We start from the raw sequence: 26,819 nt of genomic DNA, 5'->3' as shown, positions 1-26,819 counted from the left end.
TTCTAATAACATGTTTACAGAGATTAGTCATATTTTGAAATTTCTTGCGGTGGTTTTGTGTTCATTGTGGGGGTAAATTTTATTTTTCTGACAAGCATAATCCTTTATGAAAAAAACCCTTAACTATGAGAATAAACATAACCTAAAGATCAGATCCATCTTAGAAGGGAGAAAAAGTATAAAACTTGTTTTCTTGAGTAACGATTATTAAAGTTACAAGTGGCAAAAAATTTTAGAGACCTGTGGCATTCAAGATGTATGCTGACCTTTTGAGGGGGAAAATGTCTCTGTATCATCTTAATTACAGGGTTAATTGAGGTTAAATTCTGTATGGATAAAAGTATTTCTGACTTCTAATAATTGAGGTGTAGCTTCCAGGGAAGCAAGGGACTGTGTGGAAGCTTTGTCTCTGGGTGATGGGATACATAAACTTAGTGCCTATTGATTTAGTAACTGTGTGTTATTCATAACTATTCATGAGGAATCATGTTGGTTCCAAATGGGAGGTTTAATGCACACTGGGGGCATTTGGGGGCTGAGTTTTAATACTGTTAAGTGTCTTCAGCAAGGTATTCTTGCGTCAGCCTCGGATTACCATAGGATGAATAACAGAGCCATTCATCAGCCAGGCAGCTCTGAAGAGTGTCAGCAAGAAAGCTGACGGTGATGAATTGGAGAGAGATGGATGCTGGGTGTTGAGGGATGGCAGGTGGTATTTAGGTGTACACCGAGTAATTAAGTGAGGAGGGACCGCGCGCTTGCACTCGGCTGAACAGAGAAGAAACGCGTCCCTTCTCCAATCCAGAAAGGTTACTAAATTCAGCAGCCTAAAATGACAGGTGGATGACCGGTTTTTCATTCATTGAAAAAGATTTACTTCAGTCTTTAGTATTAATAATGTGAGATATTTTTTGGAGACAGACTTGTGGACTTCTCTTGATCTCTGCAGTTTCAGCAACCTTCTTTGACTTCAAATATTTGGATAAATTAACTTTGAGGCAGATTTAGTTTATTCTGAACTTAATTTTCCTTTAAGTTCTGTGTTAACCTTTCTTAGGCGTCACAGCTTTCAGTTGCCTTGTTGGTTCAGTTACTGATTACTTTCAGTTTTAATTTTAAATTTTTTTCCCCTCCAGGATAAAGAAAATAGCTGAGAATTGGAGTGGGGATTTTCTTCTATCAGCTTAATAGCATAACTAAGTGGTTTTTGTCATGTGCACAGGTATTTCTAATCTCATTTAGTATGGTTTGTACTAGAACTGTTTTTGGCTGCTTTTTGTTATATCAAACTGTTGAACACTTGATACATAGAGAACAGTTCAAGGTAATAATCATGTTTTATACTTTATTGGGACTCTTCGCATGGATTTTTTTTGCCTGCTGACTGACTTTAGGTTACTAAACCTGTATGTACCGGCTTTCTGAGCCCTGAGCACCACTCAGTACTGAAATCTGTATCAAACATTTCAGTATGTTGTATAGCAGCCATAATTAATACAGTGTAGTGGTAAGTTATAGCATAAATTGCTGCACAGATTAAACTACGTTTCTAGTATATTTTTCTGGATTGAGCATCTGGGCTGCTGAAAGTTTTCAGCAGCTGTTAATAATTAAAATACGTTCATAATAGTCTGAAGTATATTGCCATGTCTTCTTCCAACTTTCATTGTATACTCTTAGTCTTAAATTTCAGGTAAAATACAGGTTACTAATAAAACACTAACATTTAAGGAGCTTTTTTCTTAGTCTAGTCATGGGTGAGTAGTTTCTCATAGGATGTAATATAGTTGAAACACAACTTAGGCTGGTGTAAACTTTTATCTTTTCCCACACCTTCCCCTGCCATGGAAAGATGGGGCTTTTTATTCCCTCCATGGAAAGGAATAAATATTGCTAGGAATGAAATATAGATAATTTCCAGGCTGTTGAGCTAATTAATGAAACTTAATGCCACCAATATGGGTGCAATAGTATGCACCTATTAATATTGGTATAATGAAAAAGTTAATAGAAGGGACAGAGTATGTTTTAAAAACACATTACTGTATAAGTTACAGCAAAAATTTTATTATATGCTGATTTTGAAACTGCTACGTTAAACAGATCATTATGTGAAAGGAACAGAAAAATCATATTTCCTTGAGCACTGAGGTGTCTTTTTGCTCAGAAAATGTTACTAATTTAAAAAAAGAACACCACAATTTACTGAGCCTTCAAATGTTATGAGATTATACACTTACACCTAAGAGAGATAGAGATATTTATATTGTAGTTAGTCTTTGTACAATCTAATCAAGATTTCCTTTGCACAGAATATCTTTTTCCAGCGCAATATATGCTATTTTTTCTCATGCTTGTCACACTGAGCCACTCTAGCAATTCCTTGCCCATACCTTTTCTGACATAGCAAAGATTTACTAAGCAATCATATTTTGTTTTGCAGCACCATCAGCGAAACTGCAGTCACTGGCACAAAAAGTAACATCAAAGAGATTTTTTGCCTAAACTAAAGGGGTTGTTTTTGGAAAATGGATGAAAACAAAATAGTCTTTGACTTGAGACCTTTGAGAGCACTTTCTCTCTGAAGTAGACAGCATCTTTTTTGTCAGCAAAGTTAATGAAGCTAAGTGAAAAGCAATATGAGTTACCAGAATGGTGTTTTTCAATCTACTATTTGCAGACTCACTGCATATGAAGAGTTGCTGCAGATAACAAAAAGGAAATCTGTTATTGGGAGATAGGCCACACTGACCCTTCACTTTTTTGGGAACTTTTTGTTTTAATGTGAGTGTAAAAGGTGGAAGACCACTGATTTAAGGGCATTTGTATTGTAGTAATTGTCCTTGGCTGTGGGCCGAAGTAAAAATTTGAGACAAGAAACTTCAATGAGATCACAAAATAAAATTGTGTTCACTGTTAAGTGAATTTAAACTTGTTTCACCTATCTACTTTTATTCATTTTTTAGGACTTCCTGATGTTATATATTTACTGAGCTAGTGAGTATGATGATGTTTTCCTCAGCTGAGATGTAGAGAATCTAATTATATTAATCTATAGAGTCCAGTTTGCAACACTGGAGCTCCAAAATGTTGAGATGTTAATTACCGAAAGTACATGTAAGAGATGTAACCTACTAAATTCAAATTGGTATGCTGTTATTACAGAACAATTTCAGTAGTAAACTGTCTTTAGGGCATCTGGACCTTTCAATTTAAATTCCATTAAAATAGCCACACTGTTGTCATTCATGAACAAGGATATTAAAGCCAGTTCCAGATACTTAAGTACCTTTAGCTTTAGGTAAATATTTCATGAAATGTTTCAGGTTGTTATCCCCACCCCTCTCAACTTTTTCTCCACGATAGCTTTATGAGGTGATAGAACCTGTTGTTCAGTGTTAATGATAAATGAGTATGGGAAAAAAAGAACTTATAACACGTTTAATACATAGTAGTCAAGGTACAGATCCTGCAGTTGTCATTAAGTCTGTTCTTTAAATTAATCCTGAATATAAACTCTTAATTTGTAAGGTCTTTTCTGGGAGATTTAAGAAATAGATGGAAATAGTGTAAATGAAATCTCTGCTGAGTTAGAAGCCTGTAAAATTCTGCTAGAAGATGGCATGCATTGAACTTCGCATTCGGTTTAAATATTGGATGTTTAGTTTCTGTAGTGGGTTGCACTTTTTTCGACTTGTTTTTTGACTTTTTTCTACTTTGTTCCTACAAGCAGCTGTTCTTCAGTGAGTTTATTTGTCAGCTGAAGAGAAAATTGATAATTCTGTAGCTACTCCACAAAAAACTTACATTATCTTCAACATTCTAATTATGCAAGTAGCAGATACCTTGGCTACCAGACTGTTAAAATAAATATTAGTTTTGTTTTAATATTCTCTGTCTATTTCTACCATGTGTGTATACAGACACGAGTACACTCTATCTCCTGCGCTCTCTCCCTTCCCCCCTCCCTTTTGTGGCAGTGGTACTTGTTAATACCTCTCCTGTATAGTAGTAGGGAGTGCTTAGTGAGTTATAAATATTGTCTCTATGGGCAAGATTTAATATTATTAGAATTGATTATTTTTTCTAATGGAATTAAAAGTTATACACCAGGTTGCTGAAGTGTAAAGCCAGAAGGGTGGAGGGGAGAATCTACTGTACTTCAAATAACTAAAATGTTTTCTTTGTGAATGAAGAACATGTACATTAGAAACTCCACTATAAATCTTGACTTTTAAGTGCTTTTTCTCTTAAAAAAAATTAAACTATCTGGTTTTAATAAGTAATGTAAATAGATTTTTATTTTCAACAGGAACCAAAATTCATATTTGCATTTCTTAAAATGCAACACTGAAATTTACTTATGGAACATGGTGAATGTTGCATGTGTGGGTTTTTTTGTGCTGATTGTTGCCTATCATCTGATGCCTATTGGTGTCTTGCAGAGGCACCTTCCTTTATAATAAAACATGTTTAATTAATTCTACAGGTTATGACAAAACAGTTACCCTACTTTCATAGTAGTTTCAGTTCGAAAAGCTCCAGTTTCAATTTTTGCTTTAGTGTCAAGGGGTAAACACTGATGCTGCATTATCTGATCTAGTTGATAATTTCATGTAGCAGTCCCGGAACTTGTTGTGCCAGCTGATGAATGCACCGGGCTGTGAAATAATCAGAACTTCAGCTTGCAAATACCAAGCTATTGTTTTCAGTTAAGTTGAGTTGAAATCTGCTTTCTATGCTGCATTGCAGTGGAAACCAATTAGTTACAGTGTGACAAGATACCATTTTTTTTACTGCCAGAAGAGAATTTCTGGTATTATTCAGAAATGTGAACAAATGTTTGCCAGTTTTTGTTGCAATTTAGGTTAATTTTGTAGACAAATAGGACTAAAGAGCCTTTGATTGTTTAATTTTGAATTTTAGAGTTCATATTCACCAAATGGCTTCTCAGGTGATTTGTCTAATTTACAGTGATGCTAATGCCATGCAATATGTAATTTTTATTAGTCCCTGAAGTCTAGATGGCACTTTCATTTCATATCATTTCATGGGACCCATCTGGTACAGTGCAAAACATCTTAGTTGTGCCAGGTTTAGTAATTTTTTGTATGTGCCCATAATTTACTTAAGTTTTAAACTTCTGACAGCTAGGTATCAAAGACTTATGGTTTAACATATTTTTCCTGCATTTTCCAAAGGCGTGTAAGAGTTGACCAGAACAATGTTCTTTTGAATGTTATCTTCACTTAATGTGGCCACATAAATGATTTAAGAAGACAGATTGACTATTGAGATACATCAGCTTTGTATGAGATACTGTTTGCTTACCTGATTACAAAATATTTTTGAAAACTGGTACACATGATAAAAAATGCACCTTTTCAAGTACACCATTAGTTAACAGTAAAACTTAAATAAGCTAACATGTGAAATTGTCATGCTGTGCATATAAGTTGGTTTCCTCTAATACAATTTGATTACCTTTCAGTGTGACCAATACAGGTGTTTCACATGCTAAAATGACATTTTTCTGCTTCTTTTTTGTTGACTACTAAAGAGTAATATTTTTTATTGCTTATTGCATATTATTTTTTATTGTTTTACTGTAATTTAAAGTCTTTTATTCAATGAAGCCCAAACCAATATGGATTTTAACTCCCATGCTTCGTAAAGATTTGGCATGTGGCTTTTACTTAGCTCTTCTTCCTATTGGTAGCCATCACTTTTCTGCTCTGTTCTTCCAAGCAGTGTATATATATATATATATATATATTGTTAAGGTACAAATTTTCTATTACGTCCTGCTTAGCTCAGGAAGCACTTATAAAAAGGAAACAAAGTGAAGATTGGGCCTTTCCTTTTAGTTATCAGAGGAGGACCTTAAAACATGTAGTATAGCAGGCATTAAGTGTTTTTTTTTTTTTCCTGAGTATTCTTCAGGCTTGTCCAAAGACTTTAAAGAAAAAATATATCATATGGATATAGGAAAAAGCAGTGGAAAATTCTGAAAAAAGTTTGTGGGAAAGAAAGGGGCATTTACAAAATAAAAAGAAAATGTATGTAACAAAAATTTATATAGAGTTCTTGCTCAAAAGTGTATTTTAATAAGTAGTGCAAGGTGTATGTGAAGGTGTCGTCAGTATGAGGGCAGATTTTATTCTTGGAAATGTTTTGGTTAATCCAGGTTGGCAGGTTTAATGTCAACACTTGTTTTCAAACCGCTGACTTTCAGAAGCATTTAACAAGGGAGGTGTAATGGTGGCTTTTACTGAAAAAGTTGCTCTAAAGGTACCACGTGTGAAGAAGTTCCTCTGAGGTATACCTGCTGTTAGGGCTTTTCCAGGTGAGCGATAGGTCCTTGCATTACATTGGAGGCGCTAATGTCTGAATGGATGTGATGGCTGCCTTGGAATGATGCTGCTGTTAGCAGTGAAAAATGTCTTCCTTAGGATTCTTGTGCAGCAGGCCGTGGAGTGCAGCACATTTTTATAATAAAGGTGATGAATTTAATCGCAAACTGGCAGCCAAATGGAAATTGCAGACCTTGATACTGGGAGAAAATTGCCTATAAAGCAACTCCTGAGAGAGCAGGCTTTAAATTTATCCACCCATTTCGACATTGAGGAGAACACAGGAATTGCAGGGTATTTTGCTTGGGCTGTTTAGTTCAGATGGATGACACTTTAGTCTTCCTTTATTTAAGAACTAGTTACAGTGTTGCCTTTTCTTTTTTTTGTTTATAATAAAAAAAATGACCTTTCTGCTTAAACTTTACACAGCAAGTATTTTGGAAAAATCTGTTCCTTTATTTTCTTGATGGTTGCTCCTGTTAGAAAGTAGGACCTAATATGCGTAATTAATTGAAACTTAGCAACTGCCTCACAGATTTCCCCTTATGCCAGACTTAACCCTAATGTGATAGGAGATTTAAAAACCACATAGCCTTGTATTTGAAGACTATTTGCATTGAAGCAGTTCCATAAATAATTGAACTGGTCTTGAAGTCCCACTGGAAGTCTGTAGCAGTATGTTAACATAATTTCTAAAAGCAGCACAGCATTTTTCAAACCTTTTGGTACTGATACATTTCAGCAAATCTTAACCCATTATATTTAGTAGTGCCAAATGCTGATGCTCTTTCTATATGATAACTAGGAGCTAAATGTACAAATACGATTCCTGTGCATGGTGAGCACTATATTAAAAAGAGAAGACAAAATGTTGTTTAAGAAGCTCAGTAAAAGGTGGCATGGTTATCATCTATTCTTAGAAAGAATTGCAGATAATTAATTCAGAAATAGGTACTTGAATTGGACACTGAACTGAATGTCCTCACCACAACACCTTGGAACTGCCCTTTTGAGTGCTTTGAGAAGGGATCAGTCAGGTGGGAGTAAGAATGAATAGCACTGGATTTTGACATAGGCTCCAAGATGAAGAGAATAGGAATGCTTAAGACATCAAGTGTGGCATCTGTTAAGGTTGTTCCTTAAAATGTTTCATTGGTCCAGTTTCTCCTCTTAAGTGACATCAGAAGTGAGGTCTGTGTTAGAATGGCTCTCTTGGTTATATGATCCCTGAGGTAAAATAAGGCCTAATTTCTTGGCCAACATGAAGAATTTTTATAGCAAGTATATGAAACAGGAGCTGCTCATTTCTTGTTTGTGATTTAATTTTGTTATGCCCTTTAGAAAATCAAACCTGTTAGCAGTTTCTGATATATTGTTTCTTTATTTTTTAAATTATTACTTCATTTTTTGATTTTTTGTAAAGTAAAGCTTACTGGGAGGTAATACTCTTCTTAACAAAGACATAAGGGTTATTAAATCACTGTGTGACAAAAACAGTTGAGCCTGATTTTGGCAGTTGTTGGAAGTCTGTCCCATGCTGTATCTGTAGTTCATGAGTATCTCATCCATATTATTTTGCTGAACATGTAGATTTGTAGCAAAAGAAAATAAATGGTTGGCAAGTTCTTGACTGTCTGTTACCATATTGGATTTTTTTTATATTTCTAGGGAAAATACAGATTAAACTTCCTATAGAATATATTTCCAATATAAATTTCTGTATTTTCTGATAATGAAAGTTGTGGCCTAACTTACTTGAGAAATGTGCAGTAACATTTATTATCTTGTTCATGTTCTAAGACTGTAGTAGGTTCAAACGAACACATTAATGAGGTCAGATATAGGCATTCAGAGTTAGCTGGTATAACTTTTACTCCTGTTCCTTTGCTTGTTGCTGCCTTCTGTCTGGAGGCATGCAGAGGCACCTCTTGAACTAGGAAAGACCAAGTACAGGTGTAGAATAGAGATGAAACTGGAATGTGTTTACTTACTGTTGAGAGTGATAACATCCAACTTGTTTACTGCAAAACAGCTTTAGAAACTATTTTGGTTTTGATTACTGGAATCACCTTGGGGAAAAGTTATGGAGAAGAGTTTTGAAGTAATTTAGAAGCTTTATGATGCAAAAAGTAGGTTCTTGTTGGAGAAGGTGTCCCCTTTTCTTTTTGCTAATTCTGGTATTCAGTGAATTCTTCAGTGATCTGTTTCAGCTCAGTAACCTGGAAGAAAGCTAATGAAGCAAACCAGAAAATGACTAAGAATAGTCTTTAGCTCGATTAGTGAGTTGGCCTAGTAAGACAGAGCTCATGAGAGAGGTGTTCAGAAACTTCATTTTTCAGCAGCAGCATGTTGTTATGATTAGTGACTTTTCTTACCCTCCAAAGAAGAACTGGTGTAGCAAACCCCACTTTTGGATTAATAGTCCAAATATCTAATTTCTTCTGGACTTCTGAGCATAGTTTGGGATATATAGTTTTCTTCTTCCAGAGCAGTGAACTTTCTTGTATTGTCATTTTTTTAAATCTATTTCTTACAATTTTCTCAAGATATGCAGCTCTTTTCTGGGATGAGTGGTATGTTGCCTTCTTAGCTATGCAATTTTTTTTTCCTTCTGTAAAAGGAACCAGAATAATTTCATACAGCTTGCTGTTACTGTCCTTTGCATCTTCCATTTGGTTATCATTAACCTTTTTTTTCCACTGTTCTTTCTTCCTGTTGATTAAATGTCTTTGTAGACTTAGGCTTCTGTATTGCCATTCACCTTTGCTAAGTTTCAGATTTAAAAATCAAACAAACATAAAACCTAAAAACCAAAATCATTCAATATCCTCTTAAAAACAAGTTGTAACGTGTGTTACAACTAATGGTAAGGTGTAACAAAACTACCAGTAGTAGCATTTTACTTTCAGTGCAGTGTCTGGTTAATGCTCAGTTATCTTCAAACTGATGTAGGTTGATGTTCAAGTTAATTTTTTCCTACTGTTTTGTTTTATGCATATATCAACACAGAGAAAACACCCTTTCTAACTTTTTTTTTACTATTTCTGTGTGAGTGTGGTGTACTTATGCACCTATTGGCCTATTTCCAAAAACAGTGATTACATTGGTGCTTGCCCTCTGTAGTTGTTAAATGGGTTTCCTTTTGCAGCCTTCGTTTGATCCACTGTGGTTTTCACCTTGAGTTTTAACAAGGGAAATTGGCTTGAGTGGCTTTTTTTATGCCATTCATCTGCTCTTGTCTTTATCTTTTCACTAAACTGGTTTTCTTAGGTCTGTGCTTGTAACCAGATATATTATGCTGTCTACTTCCACCTCATTTTTCTACTTCCCCTTACTGATACCTACATTTTAAGCTTTCAGAAAGCTTTTTCTCGAGGTGAAGCAAGATATTCTCTACAGTGAACAGTACAAAAAGTCTAGATAGTATCATAAACTGCAATGAAGGCAGTCTGTCTTTTGGCTTTCTTATTTATTGAAACTTGTGTGTTCTGTACTGCTCGCTTAGTAATGATAACAATTGTTTTATTTTAAACATAATCTATTTCTTATTTTCAGTTCTGTTTCTTTAGGGGTCCTAATATTAATTTTTTTTTTAAATGTCTTTGTTATCCCTCTCAGAATGATGTGTGCTTTATTTTGAGTTGTTACTGTTGAACCTTAGCATTAGGTATAAGAGAGCACATTATTTTTCCCCACTCACTTTGCTTTTATGTAGCATTGGATTTAATCTGCTGCATTTTTTATTCCAGTCGTCCTGTAGAGTCTCAATCTGTACTAACATTTCATAATTTTCATAAGTATTGTTTACTGCAGCCTTACTGTTCATAGTTCAGTTTCTGTTTTGCTTTGTTGACTGAATTTGTAAAGCTTAAGTTTCTCTGTAGTAAATAATAGACCTTAACATTTGTCATTAATGAAGACTTTTAGGTAGGGCATCTGGTCATCCTAAGTTAAGGAACTGATCTATGCATTTGATTGTGCTAAAATCGGTTCAACTGACTGGTGTAATGTCTTTTGAGAAAACTTCATGAACATCTTGAAGTCCAGTTTTGTTCTTGTTGTTCTTGGTATTTCATTGTGATGTTTTTAAAACCAAAAAAACCCCAAAAAGCATCTTCTCCCATGCAACTTTTTATCTTTCATGTTTTTAACCAGACATAGAATAGTGTTAGAAGTAGATATTTGCTTAGAGCTGTTTGTTTGTTAAGGTCAGAGTGTCATTCTGTAAAATTAGAGTTGTCTTTTGATTACTTTTTTTTTCAAGAATGGAAAAGGAATAGAGGGAGGTAGGAAACTGAATTTACTTCCTGGTTTTACTAACTACTGGTACTTCTCTGAGAGATCAAGAGTCAGTTCACTGACTTTTGGCAGAAACAACGTAAATTTTAGTAGGTTTCTCCAGTGCAAACTGTCTGGTTCCCAGTTTTGAAATAATTTGGTGAGGTTGTGGTAAATAAGAGAAGCGGGTTGCTTAAATACACTGGTCTCTTAATTTCATTGCAGAATGTTCTTCTATATTGTTATCAACTAAAAACTTTAATTTAGGATCTCCTCCCAGTATAGGAAGTTGTGAGGATGTGATGAGGTGCTTCATCATGCAGTCAGCAATATCTTCATCTTTCACTTCAATTTCAGCACTGACCTACAGGAGATGTGTTGCAGGTGACAGATTATTCCCAAAAACATTGTGGTGGGTTTATTTTTTTTTTTTTTAATTTGCTCCTTGAAGAGGAGTTGGGGTCATGGGAGACACCTAAATGGAGTGCAAAGCTCCCAGTGTTCAGTCTCCTTTTGAAGTCCACAGCTGCAATTTGCAGTTCAGTGTTAAAATATTTTTGTCAAAGTTCTTAGAGGAATCATGAGAATTGATTTCAAGGCTGCTGCTTCTTCTCAAAGCTAAGAAAATATACCAGCTAAGATGTTTTCATTTGGTATTGGCCACAGTAATGAGGGAAACTAATAGAATATTACTCATGTAAACTTTCCCTGTGAAGCTGAAATGTATCCACCATGCATCCAGGCTGTTTTGAATAGTAATTATAGCTAGTGTTACTGGTTGTATTTCTAGTTCTTCACTACTTTGTATGGAGCTTTATAGACTTTACCCAGAGTGCTTTTTGGTACTTCCAAGAACACTTTAATGTGTGATAGTGTGGTTCCATGCTCTGTAGGAAAATCACATTGAAATTAGTTCTAAAAGTATCAGAGGACCCCAAAAAGCGCTTCTTTTTCTCTGGGGCTTTTTTTTTGTGTGTGTGTTTGAGTTTCATTTTGTTTTGCTTTTGGGTTTTTTTTGGTTTTTTTGGGTTTTTTTTGGTTTTTTTTTTTTTTTTTTTTGTTTTTTTTTTTTTTTTTTTTTTTTTTTTTTTTTTTTTGTTTTTGTTTTGTTTTTTTCCACTGTGCAATGTAATTGAAAGCAGTCAAGCTCCTTACCAGATGTTCTTCAGGTCTAGTGGCGGGAGGGGATTGCCTGTTTACTGTTTGTTTTTTTTCGTTATCCTTCAAAGATGATTAAAAAAAAAAAAAGTTTCCCCCTGCAGCCAGTCCTTGAAAACAGGTGAAAGAGAAGAGTTTAAAAGAAAGAGACAGAAAGTGAAAGAAAATAGAAGCCTTAAAGGCTGTTTCAGGTTTTAGCTGCTTTTTTACTCAAAGCTTATAAAAACAAGTCTGGAATGTTAATTGGAGGAAGAAAATGAAACTTTTCTACTCCTGTTCAATACAGTATGTGTTAAAATTTTATTTCCCTTCTGGTAATGTAGCCTCAGCTATATACCATTACTAGTCATGCATGGCTGGGATTTAATGAGTGATGGCTCATCTGCTTGGGTGGAATATAGTTCTGGCAATTAATGTTGGAAGCAGTAGTGTAAGCTGGTGTGTAGTTGAGGCCTCATCTCAGTTCCATTTTGATACCCTGTATTTAAAGCTGAAATGCATCTTAGCATAGTGGGGGCATGGGGGCAGATAGCAGGGGTGGAGAGAGAGGGGGAAGGGCAGGGAGGGATGTTTCTGTGGGATGCTTGGTGTTTTTTGAATTTTACTAGAAGGTAGTTCTCCTTAGGATGTGTAAGATAAACCATGAATCAAAATTAGAATAGTGACTTTGTCTTTCACTGTGGTATGTGATACCAAACACTATGACACTGAAAAGAAATACACTATTAACATGGTACCAGTAATCCTTGTATTTCTAGTGAATAAACTGAAATCCTTTTTCAGTCATTCAGAGTATGGGTGTGTTTCTGAAGAAATGGATGAATTATGTAATGTAAAGCTGCAGATATGATCTCTGGAATGTGCTGTACTATCATTTATATTTTAAATAGCTCTGATACAACTTTTGATTAAGTTTGCATTATACATTCTGCTAAATGGCCTCTTCTGCTGTTTTAACTTTGCAGAGCTACCTGAAGCTTTTCATGCCAGGTGTGTGGTTTAGGCTTCAATTAAAGCAGTGAAAAACTTTTCAGGAATGAACATGGCAAAAAAGTCCTAGTATTTTAAATGAAAATGCAGTTAAAATTTTTTCTGTGAGAGATGGTTAAAGTGAGTACTTTTATTGTTTTGTCTGGAAGTCTGCCTAGATTTAAATGAGATAGATCGTGTTTGGATATGAGCACTTAGATTTGAGCACAAAAAGGTTATCCTGTACCTCAATGCAATCTCCCTTACTGAGCTTTCTTATAGGACAGGAATGCTTTACTCCAACCTGAGAAAGCCATGTAATTGCAGCTGTGAGTTTCTGTGATTTGGGGAACAGACTTGGGAGAATGGGCTGAGTTTCCTGTGTTGTAAGCAAAAACATGGCTTTCTTCTGAAATCTCAACTTTTATGAAGCTATTGTGTTTTAGATAGGAAGATGCTGTGTTGGAGCACAATAGTCTGGAGGTGTAGCCATCCTTTGTGGTTTGTGGAGTCTTGGGAAGAATGCAGTGAGAGTGAGGTTGGGTGAAAACTAGAACTAACTGAAAAAATGAAGAATTGTAACTTCCAAAGGTGGAAAATGGGACTTGAATGTGGACAAAAGACAGTTTGGGATTAGGAGAAGGTTTGGGATGAGGAAAACAGAATGTGTCTGCCTGAGGAAACTGTTTTCCAGAGCCTGGAGTAAACCCAAAGTTTTGGAGTCTTGCCATGTCTTTGCTGTCAGGAAATATCTGTGAAACCCAGAGGCAAATTGTCTCCTTCCTCCTGTGCTGTGGGACAGTATCTTCTGCTGCTATCAGTTAATACCTTATTTCATGTGGCAGAGGTCTTTGGATGGAAAAATGCCAGCCTAGCTGCCTGGTTGAATTTAGCAAGTTACCACATAAGAGTACAGTTGTTTTGTGGCACTAAAAGTGATCCATAAGATGCACACAGATGAGAACTTTCAGGCATGCTTGTTTTGGAAGAATGGTGTTTCTGGTACTGGTGGAGTCTCAGGCAGCATTACTAGCTCCGAAGCATTACTAGGTTTTTTTTGTTTGATCAGGTCTTGAATATCATAGGGGAAAGATCACATCTTTCATGGCTTTATAGTGTTTCACAAGATTGTTCATCAAGGTCTACTTCCCAGCAGAGTGTGATTCAGACTTTTTAGAAAATGCCTCTTGGTGTTGAACAAGCGAATGTTAACTTAGACAATAAGTTACAGACCAAGACAGTGCATATTTATTTACATGGAAAAAAGCATGGGGCTTATTGTTGAGGGTGATATTTTATTGATGTGGTGTCACAAGGCAGGGCCTGAAATGCAGTAATAGCAAGAGTTGTTATTGATTAGTAATAGTGATTGAGGATTAGAAGTCTGAAAAAATATTTCCATTAATAATGGCATTTTTTGCTGTTTTGGAACCAAGAGTATATGATAATATTGTCATAGTTCCCAGGATAGTTACATTGTGCAACTCTAAAAATATTAGTAGCAGTTTATCAAGGAATAGTCACCTCTTCACATTCCTGAAGAGTGTGCAATTGTTATTTTTGAGGAAAGGCTGTGGTTTTGTTTTATTATGTTTGAGTGGATTGCTGTTGTGAGAGTGTACATAACCATGCCCCTTGGAATCTCCTGTCAAATGGCCTGAGTTGCCCATGTACCTTTACAAGGACATCTCCAGGGTAGTTCAGACTTGTACTGACCCAGATACTCTGAGGGCTGTTCTGACTCTGGCTGCCTCGCCTGTCAAGGCAAATCTGCCCAATGGAGAACTGATGCTATATGCAAATCAAATACTGTGTGTAACATGGAAAAGGAGGATGATTACAAGGCTCAACCTAGTCTGTTTTATTCTGATTACTTCTAGAGTAGTACCACTAACCAAATACTAACTTCTGTTTATGTAGTAGGCAGGCTGGCTCTATTCTCATTATTGGGGATGAAAGCTCTGTTACGATGGAAGGGGGTGAACTAGTTGTGTGTTGGTTGAAATGAGAATCCACCTAATAGAGCAGGTAGCCCTGTAGTTTTTGAAAAACAGGTATCTGTTTGTCATGTAAAGGAACAAAAAGAATGTGACTCTTCTTAGACCTCAGAGAGTCAATGGGATTTTGTTGTAGTATAAAAATACTCTTAATGGAGGGGTTTTTTTGAAGAGTTTTTTACTTAACAGAAGGGAAACTTTGTACGATGATCCAAGTAGGTTTTCACATACTCAGCTGCAATTAGGTTGAACATTCAATTCACTATGTGGAATAAAAAATAAATAAGAGATAGAACAGGACAAATAACAGTTAATATCTTTTACTGCAGTAAAAGAAATTTAAGTAGCAATGTTCTTATTTCTCACTTTGTCAGGGGATGATGATGGTAGCTGTAGTTGATTCTGTAAGGTTTTGCTGGCTCTGCATGTTTAGAAAGAGTTAGTTGCCTTGCTGATTTCCTGCTGGTTGGTAATGTGTTGAGTCAGATTGCTGAACTAATGTGTGGTACAAAAGGATGGATAACAATTAGATTAGTATACTAATATGTCACTTCATTTTAACTTATGTTCAAGTCTGAAAAAAGTACTCAGCTTTAGGAAGAATTACAGTTGCCAGCAGCCTACTTTTTTAACCTTGAATTTAGTTCTCAGTCATTTGCGATTTAGTTTGATTGTTGCCAGGTTTCACTTCCCTGGAGAACCATGTTTACATAGGTATATTTATCTTTTAGAAGATTATTGAGGTGTATGTATTTGCAGTGAACTCAAGCATACTGTTTTTTTTTTTTCCTCTACATTGATGAAAAATGATCAGCTTTTCAAAGCTGACAGGTTATCTTAATCACTTCAATGTGATACTGAAGTTGTTTAACAGTTTTAACAGAGGAACTCAGTGACAATATTTGAGTAGTTTTTTTCTTTATGTGTTACCTAGCATAAATACAAGCATTTTTAAATTCTTTTCAACACCTTGGTTAAAGTAATTAATGACATTACTAAATTCTTTTTACTAGTTACATTTCTCATATAGAAATTTTTGTCACTGGTTATATTTATGTAATAAGTTATAATTTGCAGTAAGGTAAAACCTGTTCCTCTTAGCATATGTATTGTTCTTAATAGATTTTTTTAAATCATGTTTTGACAACCTTCTTTTAATCACTTCTACTTTTGGCACAGCTATTGTCACTTTGTTTTAGCTTATACCTCGAAAGATTTTCTAGGAGGACCTATTTTTTTGGTTGGAGGGACCTTAAAGATCATCTAGTTCCAAATTCTTTGCCATGTTTTAACCAAATTTCTTTAGTTAAATTTTATGCAGAGTACTCTGTGGGAAACCCAACTTAGCATTGCTCTGCTTCTTGAGCACTCATAATTATAGTGTTAGTTTAGTGCTGTCTGTTGTAGACTTGTCATCTGTATTACAGACATTCATGCTGTTTTTAAAAAGTTCTTCAATGTGTTTGAAACATGGCGTAAGTAATAAAAATTGGATTTATGTATTGGATTTATGTGGATGGAATATTTACTGCAGAACTAAATTTTGGAGTGTTTTCCTGCGTGAGTACATGTTTGATTATTCAATATCAAGCTCAAGAGTTTTCAGGTGTGTTGGATATATATATCATCTTTTAACACAGGTGGGTAATGCTTCATTTAGGGTTGTAGTTTGGTCAGCTGTGTTGTCAAATTTCTTAAGCTACCGTGTTGGTTATGTATTTGGTTAAATAGAGATTAGGATTAAGTAGAGATCTTGTTTATGTACTGACTAACTCTGGGAAGTCATCCAATACTTAGAAGTTAATTTAAACTTGCACAATGCATCTTTGCAATGTAATTTATATCAGAGCAGTGCAATAATTAATGTATTTAATGTTGTGGATGACTAACTTGTCAGAGCTGGTACTTGTCAACCAAAAATGGTAACTTTCTTAGTCTTGTGAATAAAATGCTGACAGAGGTAGGTAGGGCAGCATTTACAGCAGTGCTGTGTGATAGGGAGCAGTGTGTATAAAAGTGGGATTGTGTTACTGTTGTACGTGATCAGCTAAGAAATAGTGAATTGGGAATGAGAGGCACTAGTCAGTCCTATTCAGATGGATTGCATTCCAGTTGAAGTGATGAAAGCTGTCAGGTTGGCCTCTTATGAAATTGTTCTTCAGAAATACATAGAGAATGACATTTCTTACAGGTACTGGAATAGCTTTATTTTGACATGCTAGCAGGTTAGAATTGGAAATGTTCACTTATTCACTAAGCCAATTATCTCTAGGTGTGCTTGCTTTCTCACATTTTGGTGTTTCTTACAGTGTTAGGTAAATTCTTTAGTTGATAACCAACAATCAGTTTGTTTAGATGTCACAGATACAAAACCCTTAGTGCCTAAATACAAGTTTTTATGATTATAAAGTGCTTTCATCAGCATCCCAGTAGCAGTATAGTTTTTATATATTCTTTTAATAAAGAATGCATAATGTCAATACTTCACAACTAATCAGCTAATAATGACTAATTTTTTTCTCTCCTTTATCCCATGAAGCATATGGGGCATCTAGTGGTTTTCAATGTATCCAGTGATCACTGTGTGCATAAACTGCAGAAGATTCAGTTTTGTGAGGCAGAAATACATACAAAATTGTGAAAAATGGATAGAACACAGGAGGAGGATGTGCATCTTCACTTCCCAACCTTTCCTGAAATACTTAACACAAACAACCAAGTTTTGTGTTTCTTTAGATTGCCTTTGTGTGCTAAAATGTATGAAATTTACTTTGGCCTTAAAACGAGTGGTGGAAGAGAGAGAAGGTTCGCATAACATCACTGTATTAGTGAATAGGTAATTATTTTTGGGTGGTCATGGAAGTTTAAAAAAAAAATCCCTCTCTCTTCTCATACAAAAGACAAAGAGTACATTAACCAGTGGAATGCTTTCTTGTAATTGCTGATTGTGGAGGATCATTGTGGATGGCTCCCAAAGATTGAGAAAGTAACTCTGCATGTGCTCTAGGTTGCTCTTTGAAATTGGTCAGTCTTAAAGTGCACCCTTGAATACAGGAAAGAAAATGGTGCTGCTGTTTAATTTTCAAGTGGAGTTCTATTAGTTCTATTGTTTTTACTTCTCAGTTCCAAGAATAAGCAATTCTAAAGTTTAGATAACTCAGTTGTAATTTTAATTTTACAGTAAACTTCAAAACTCATAATCTAGAAGGGTCTATGCCACGAATTTGTTTTAAAGGTTGTAAAATAGTCTTGCCCTTCATGCACTTTTTACACTTACTGGCAGAACAGCATAGAGTGGGATTTTGGTGCTGGTATCTGAGTGATTCTGATATTAATTATGCTGTTCTGTTCTGAAGTGCTCAGCATACATTTTGAGAGAATGTTCTAGCTTTACTGGAGAGCTTCCTGTTACATAACTTTGTAGTTGTTGAATGTAAATACACTATTTCATATGCAGAAGATACCTGTGGAAAGTGGACAGCAGTGATTCTGGTGTGAAGGGAGCACGGGATTGTGTGTGGGTAGAGAGGGTCCATTGCAGACCAGTCAATCTACATTGCTCATAAAGATGAATTTAAAAAAAAGACAGTAAACTGAGGTTATGTGTGTTTGTAGGAAAATACCCCCCTGAGGAACTAAAACTGTGGCAGTTCTGTCCAAGCTGTTACAGTCAAACTGATGTTTTTAAAGTGCACCAAGTTATCACTATTGTTTAAATCTCATGGATGGCTTCTTTTTTTAATCTTTCTGGTGATTCGTAGTTCACACAGAGTAGTATTACTGCAGATTCTCCCGCATTTAAGACATTCAAGTTGTTTATAATTTTGGTTACCTGACAAACATTTGGTTGATGCTGCTGGGTATGGAAGGAAAAACAGACAAGAACTTTGAATAGCTCTAGAAGCTCCATGTATGTTTAGCTGTGCTGCCTGTAACTAAGGAAGAACCTGAGGAGCTGCAACAAGTCCAGAGGGCAGCAGAGCTGATGAAGGGTCTGGAGCAGAAGTCCTCCAGAGGAGGATCAGCTGAGGGAGACGGGGGTGTTTAGCCTGGAGAAAAGGAGGCTCAGGGAGACCTTATGACTCTCTGCAGCTCCCTGAAAGGAGAGTGTAGGCAGGTGGGGCTTGGCCTCTTCTCCCAGTCTGCCAGAGACAGGACAAGAGGACACAGTTTAAGGAAAGACTGGACCTGGCATTTTTAATGCTGTGGTCTAGTTGGTATGTTGGTGTGTTTGGTCACAGATTAGACTGGATCTCAGTGGGCTCTTCCCACCTAATTGATTCTATTATTCTGTTAGTATTTAGGGGTAACTTGCTGCTAAAGGGAGCTAGGGTAGATTTTTGAGAGGGTGCTAGTTAAGGCTGATGCAGATATGAGCCACCAAATCTGCTTCAGCCATCGTGCTGTGCTGAGGGACTTTGGCTTTACAGTTTTCTCTCCATCAGCTAATTACTCACCTCAAGAAACTTTCCATTTTCTAGTGCTCCTCATTTGGGTGTGGATGGATAGTGTATGACAGTTGCTGTATCATGTTAGTTGAATATGCCGGGTAGACTGCTTAAAAGTTCTCTGAAGTATCCTCTTGGGAACTTATAAACTGATTTTTTTGTTAAGTATATTTGGATTTTTGGAGCACAGTGCTGTGGTATGATGAGACAAATGCAAGAACTTCATCTCAAATGTTCAGCTTTTGAGAAGACTGTAATTAATCATCTTTATATTATTTTTTTAAGCAAATGCAGATTGCCACTGGCAACTGTAATGCAGAGATGATGGACTTTTTCAGACCTGCTCTAGCCTTTCTGGCCTACCATAATGTTAAATAACTTAAATGCAAGTTTTACTAAGTGGAAACAAATGCATGACTGTTTCAAATTTACCAGTTTATTATATTCAGTGTCATGCTTTAGACCAAAATTGGAAATTTGTCAGAAGTAGACTGTTTTATCAGCTGTGCTTGATCTTAAGTCTATTTTTTTTTTTTTCCTTAAACTCTTGTGTTGGTTTCGGAGGGAGGGATGCTATGAATCTTGTTTGCCTGATGCTCAGGCATTTCACTGCTTTAATATCAGGGGTGGGGAGTGTAAATGCTTGCCAGCATTTCAGATCGTGTACTGATGATGCATGCGGGGTACAAGTCCATGTGGCACAATATTAAAAATGACCTGGTTTTTTCCTAGCATTGCTATTTGTGCTGCATCAGCAGTAGTAGCAAACAGCACTGGTGTTAACAGTGAAGACTGTTAAAATTGTGATGAATAAAACCAGCTATTTCTTTGCCAAGTAAGCATACTAAAGCTGCTATATTAGAAAACACATGAGTTGCAATGTTCCACCAATAATAAAGCACTTTAAAGCTTTCTGTTGACATTTACACAAAGAGAACAGATGAGTATGCTCTATTTGGTTTTGAAGTCACTTTGATACAAACCTTACAACTGACCACAAAAGAAGGAGTTTTGCAGGCTCTTCTTGCAAAAGGAAATGATTGAATTTTGACACCAAGACTGCTGACAAATTGCTCGAAGTGCTGCCCACTTATCATTGGACTGACAGTTTAATCATCGAAAGTGTACTGCTAGATTGGGCTCTGAGGAGCAAAAGAGAAGTACCTATAGTTTTTCCAAAGCATTAAAAGATTTAAATTACGTTGAAATTGGAAATGCAAACACTTCCTTTTTCTTTTTTTTTTTTTTTTTTGTGATAGTCTTGAATGACTTGTGTGCCATAATCTCAGTGGTGGTGTCGAGTACTTTGACATACTTTTGCATTTCTTTTGAGAGACTTAAGTGTCTGTTGATCTAATGCATTAATAGCATGATGTCACTTTGGTTTTTCTTTTAATTTTTTTTACAATAAAAGTTGTATTTAAATTTGGTACATAGTGTGTCAACAAGATTCTTTTTGTGCAGGGGATGAACTCGGCATGCTACTCATGTTGTAGTTTGAGTACGTGCACTGTGTTAGTCTTTAGAACACTTCCAAGAAAAATTATAGTTCACTGGTCTTCAGAGATTTTAATAAGAGCAGAATATAACAGTTTCCTACTTTTTCTGCCTTTTTCTCTCCATTGTTAGTTACATTTTCCATATTTTTTGCAATAATATTGGGTGCTGTTTGACACACTGAATTATATAAAACCAACTGGTATCTAGTTGCAGTTGTCTGATTAATGGATAATGCTTTAGTGGCGCATGGAATTAGTTGCCTGTGTGTATAAATCATGGATCCGTTATCAGTGTTTTTGGATCCTATGAAATGGTAATTTTATGTCTGTTATAGTAGTGTCTGTAACCTCTTTTTTTCTAGTTTAGGGACTTACCTGATAGGAAAAAAAAAATGGAAAAAATATTTTGTTGCTTAGAAGTAACTCTAAAATGCCTAAAGTGATGACCTAGCAGCAGTTGCGTGCAATAAAAAATCTTTGTAAAAATACTAACTTATTGCACACATTTTGTTGCATTAAAAAAACCTGCACTGTATATTAGTAAAGAATGAGAAGGTGCTTGATTCAGTAAGTTCCTTACTTTCCCCCTCAGGGCAGTGCATGCTAATCACGGGCATTTGAGTGGATTCACTAAAAGTGGTCTCTGATAGATAGTTATTAGAATTCTTCACTTTTTGCAAAAAGCTGTTGTGGAAATATGAAGATGTTACTTGTACTTCAGTTTAGTGTCACAGTCTGTAAGAAAAAATTATAAGAATTATTTTTGCTTGTCAAAATTCATAAAGTTACGCCACATGTAAAAATTTTGATATCGTTGATATTTTGGGTATAACTTGATTTCTCTGAGAAAGTAGAAAACTGAAACTAATGTTTTATGCATCAGTGAGATCCAAGTACCATGTAGATTTTTAGCTATATGAACATAGCTGTTATTCTAACCATAACTCTTAAACTTTTAACTTTAAACATTTGCTCCTAACTTTACTATGTTTTCATATGGAAACTAGCTTGTGCCTGAGAATCTTTGAAAGCCTGGTGCTTCACTTGGTTAAGGAAGCATGCCTGCTGGTGTTAGAAGATGATTAGTCTTTTGATTAATTCTGTATCTCTTGCTGATTGTGACTATTGGATCGTTCCAGCCCTGCTTGCTGTGTATTGTAAAACAATAAATGATAGTTAAGGTGCTCTTCTGTTAGTTTCAAAAATGAAATTCTGTGTGTGTTGATGACTTAACATGGTCTTAGGAAAAAACATAAGCCGAGAGTGGCATCAATTTAATTCTGTTTAAATGGATGTAGCTAAATTGGAAATCAGAAGATTTGTTTTAGTTCCTCAAATTCTTAGTTCTAGCTTAAACTACAGTGAGGAAGGCATCAATTGAAAAATAGTAAGTCTCCTGCTCTTCTAAAAGATAAAACTTTAAAATGTAGAAGAAGCTTTCATGGTGAAAAATAGTAAAGCTGTGGCCACTGGTGATGAAAGTGGTTTGCAAAGTGGTGGGACAGGAAGGATTTGAATCTTTTCAGTGATTTCCTACTTTGAATATTCTTGCAGAATGGTTTATGTAAACCCATTTTATGTTGCAACCAGTCTTAAACACATGTGCAGAGTCTTACTTCCTCTAAAGGGATAAGTGACAGCTGAAAATTAGTAACTTCTTGATGGTGTCTGATGGGATGACAAACACTCACATGAACACTGTTTTTATGAATTCTAGGGGGAAGAATACTCGAAGTTTAATGAAGAAATCAAAACAGTACATATCTGTAGACAGATGTAAGCAGTATAAACAGTATATCCTGCTTCAAAACATATCTTAGAAAGGTATTAGAGAGATTGAAAAATATGCTCTGTAGATAAAGGAAACAAAAGATTACATTACTTGTATAGTTTCAGGGACAGAAGAAGAAAAATGTCCTCTGAACCAGAATGCATGTCATTGCCACCATGGCTAACTAGGTCATGCTGTATTAAGGTGGAACAAGATAAAGATATTGAAACCAGTTTGTCTTTTCTTTTAAATTTATTTCTCCACTACCCTGCTGTGAGCAAGACAAATTTGTCATTTACTGCTAAACTTATTACTTTGAATGTATAGACCAGGGTATTGTTAAAGGTGACTATTGTAGGTTTTGAAATTCTTTGAGTTTCTTCTGCTTTTACCTACAGTAGAGATGGGTACTTATATCCTTTAAACCTATTAATGCATTGGCAGAACTCACAGGTTTTAGAGATATGGGGAAGCTGCTGTATGCCTCTGGGTGTTTTTTTCAGTCATATCTACTATTATAAATATCTCTCCTTACTAACACTCTGTTAAGTCTTTGGAGTGTTATACAATGTAATTACCACTGCAGCATTAAGACAGAGATAAAGTACCTGGTATTGTACTTAGATGTTCGTTTGGAAAGTAAAATTTTCCTTGTTTCTGAATCAGTTGGCTTTCTGTGAGAGGTAAGAATCTAAAGAATTTTAAATGTGAAGGAGCTAAAGCTTTATAAATGAACTTGAAAAGTGTGATTTCCTGAGAAACATAACAAAGAAGCTTTTGGGCAAGGGAAGACCTGCCTTGGTAGTGTGTCAGAAGTGTGAAATAAAATAAATAAAAGACCGTTTACTTGACTTTCTTTTTTTTTTTTTTTTTTAAATATGTGAATTCAGTGGTAAAAATAAAAAGGTGTGCTTGGAGGATTTGACCTTCCTACTTTAGCACTGCTCATCAGATTTTTAGGTATTTTATTGTATTTCAGAACAGAATAAAATAGTACTTGCTGCAGCTTGAGAAAGTAGAGCTTTTATCTCCTCTAATGTGCTGCTGGTGATGCTTTCTGAAACCGTATTAACTCTTGGTAAACTTGAGGGAGGTGCTGAAAATGCAGTACCACATAATTCTGTCAATACACATAACTGCCTGCAGCGAGAGGCAAAGTTGCAAAATACTCAAGAGACTGGAATCTTGTTTTGGGTGTAGTGGAGACCATCAAAGGAAAGGTTATGTCATCAAAATTCAATACTTTGTATGGAGTCTTGTTGAGGCACCAGAGGTGTGATTAAACAAACGGCAGGTGTGTGAGAAAACTGCTGTTAGTCATGAAAAAAAAAATGAGTAATCTTGCAGATGTGTAGAAGGATTCAGCAGAATCTGAAAAAGCCCAGGAGGCATTTCAGGCAGGTAACTTCATGAGTTGTGCTCTTGAGAGAATCCTTGTGGCCAGCCAGACTAATACCTTAGGAAGGAAGATAGGCTGTACTCCATCTGTAGTCAGGAGCGAGAGACAATGGGTGAACTAGAGATTTGATGTGATTATTTTATCATTTAAGCAGTAGTCCTTCAGTTCTGTCAAATTTAAGATAAGTGGAGTTTCATAGATAATGTGTTGCGCAGAAGTGGAGTTTGGAGACTGGATCAGCAGTTAAAGAAAACCTGGAATACATGCCTGCAATTTCATCTGTTGCTTCTGAATATTTCTTCTGAGGTCTTGGAGAAAGTATCTAAGACAAGAGAGAAGGTAAAATTCCAAGAAGCAAAAGAAATGGTAGCACTTGAGGAGCAAGTGACACTGCTGACTGCTGTAGGTGACTGTCCCTATCCTGATGTTTGTTGTCTTTACTGCTGGGTTGAATTGTAGAGAGAGAAAATACAAACTTACACATGCTAAGAAAACTAAAGTTCAGGTGTCTGGTCAAGTTTTCTGCTTCACAGAGTTGGCAGATGTCTTGGTTCTCTACAAAGTTTGAGGCGTGATAGATAGGTTTCACACAAGCTGAAATTGAGGGGTGGTCCTCAAGCCAACTCTCATACTGTCTGCGTGTGTTCTGGATGTTTGGCTTTCAAGTGCCACGAATGTGTCATAGGAGTATTTGCAAAGGAAAGATTAAAATATTTTAAAAGGAAAATTTTGGTGCAGCTACTCAGTAGCTGCCAACTATAAATAAAAATGACCATGTTGTTACTTAGGCTTCAGTACTTGTACAGGCTGCCTAGCTTGTTTCAGTGTAGTGTAAATTAATGGAAAATCAGAAGAGAATGAAAAGGGAACGAAGTATGCCAAAAGATAGTAGTATTTGTTCAAAGAGTTGTGCTAAAGAATTTCTTTATATACTGAAGCCAGTATAAATACTGCTTGTAGTTCTGAGGAATTTGTGCTCATTGCCAAAATTGTCTGTGTAGAAGGAGATGAGGATTTTTTTCCCTTCCGCTATGATTATATGGTGACAAAATTTGTGTCCCCCATTGTAAACAGGTGTTAACTACCAAATCATAATACAGTACACATGACTGTGTTAGTTTCCAGCAGAGAAACAACTTGTTCCTGAATATGTGTTTCAGAGATGTCTCCTTTCTCATGCTCTCCCCCACCCCACAGCTTTTCAGGTGGTGAAATCTCAGCTATTAATCATTTGCCAGAGAAGAAACTGATTATGAAACAGAGGTTATATTAATCTCTTGTCTGCTGCTAGAGTTTTAAGTGACTTCTTTCTGTGGCTTCCTGTATTTAGATGAAAATATAAGATTTCTGTTTTCAGTGTCATGTTTAGTTCTGGAGGCTTTGAAAGCAGTTGCTGCAATTCTAAGTAAAGGCCTGGATTTACTCATTGCTTTGTTTACAGCCCATGCTATTGTCAGTCTTAATGCTTTGGGAGCAATCCTGTTGAAATGTTACTTTTTGGTTTGAAACTTGGTCAGTACATTCATTTTAAGTAGTTCTTCAGTGGTACTGAAATAAACTCCTTGAGAACTATTTGGGACTCCATAAGTTATGAAATGTGAAACTTCTGATTCTTATAGTGGCAATTTAAATACCATGTTCAACAGATTTAGAATAAAATGTAACTTCTTGTTAAATGTCTGTTTTGGTTAAACAAAATGAAGTTTTGTGTTCATTCTTAGACTATTACAGCTTAGTGACCCTAGTGTAGATTTGAATTAAAATACCCATTTTTAACGACCTTGTTTTTAATTACTAAACTTCATCTTCCTACTAAATACTGCAAGGTGTGAGTAACACAGGTGCAAATGGTAGAAACAGTACTTAAAAGTTCATCCTCAGCATTCCCTGGTGCTCTTGAGGAGTTTTTCATTACTTTGAAATGAAGTAGTAGGGCTTCTGGGTGCACAGAGAGCTTGCCCAGGTCTCTGATAACACACTTGACTTTATTTTTCTTATCTCTTTGGAGGTGGTCAGTAGAACAGTATCTACCAGTGTTGTCATATCATGTGCTCATGAACTGCACCATTAAATTGCCCTATTTCCCATAGCTAAAAGATGCTCCATTTAATTTCTAAGCTATAGTTAATCCCATAACTAGCAAAAGTACTGTATTGATGCATTTTTCTATTTTTTATGTTGGGTACAGATTTCTTTTTTTTTTTTTTTTTTTTTTTTTTTGCTTTCTAGCTGCTTTATTATTAAAAAAAACCCCATAAAAGAACTGTTTTTATACACCTTTTAAATGATGTGAGCAATCTTGTAAGTGTTCTGAGGAGGTGCATGTAATTTTTACTTCAATAGCTGAATTCCATAAACAGGATGAGTAGGCAGCAAATTTACAGACATGAAAGACATTTGAAAACCCCCAAATAAAGGAGAGGAAAAAAGACAAAACCAAAGTAGATTTTTCAGCTACTGTGATATTCATGAGAAGAGGAAGAAAATGGCATTAAGATTTAGGAAATAATAAAAAGAGAAGATTGTCATGTTAGAATGTAATCTGTTACTGTATTTAATGCCTAATATACGTTTTTCCCCCCACAGAAATTAGCAGAGTACGGAAAGACATGTATAACGACACATTAAATGGTAGTACGGAGAAGAGAAGTGCAGAATTACCAGATGCTGTGGGACCTATTGTACAGTTACAAGAGAAACTATATGTGCCTGTAAAAGAATATCCAGATGTAAGTATATCTTTTTTAGTCCCTAAATTATTTTTTGATCCTTGTGGTCGTCTTTAAATGTAAATTTCATGTGATGCTACCCTTGGATCACGCTGAGTTGCTTTGGATGCTAGGGGATCATTTTATGTTCCACTTTGATTGATTTGCAGTGAGTGTGAGTGGAAGAAGGTTGTGTTAAATACCAAACTAGTATGGATTGTTAAACCTTAGATGTAAGT

The 26,819-nt window shown here is 35.7% G+C and overlaps 1 protein-coding gene across 9 annotated transcripts in view; it reads left to right on the top strand.

Moving 5' to 3' along the window:
- Positions 1 to 26,819, top strand: part of QKI (QKI, KH domain containing RNA binding) — a 146,777-nt gene that overhangs the window by 10,175 nt on the left and 109,783 nt on the right. For all 9 annotated transcript variants that reach the window (XR_009485736.1, XR_009485738.1, XR_009485737.1 and 6 more), the window contains exon 2: positions 26,459 to 26,601. Coding sequence is in view for 6 of the 9 variants with exons in the window: in XM_059841263.1 (XP_059697246.1) it covers positions 26,459 to 26,601 (143 nt within the window). In the remaining 3 variants the exon portion in view is untranslated. The remainder of the gene's footprint in view (positions 1 to 26,458; positions 26,602 to 26,819) is intronic.

Source organism: Haemorhous mexicanus, chromosome 3, assembly GCF_027477595.1.
Source record: "Haemorhous mexicanus isolate bHaeMex1 chromosome 3, bHaeMex1.pri, whole genome shotgun sequence".
In the NCBI taxonomy this organism is placed as follows: Eukaryota; Metazoa; Chordata; class Aves; order Passeriformes; family Fringillidae; genus Haemorhous; species Haemorhous mexicanus.
The sequence above is the reverse complement of the archived record's forward strand: the minus strand, read 5'-3'. Positions and strand labels throughout refer to the sequence as shown.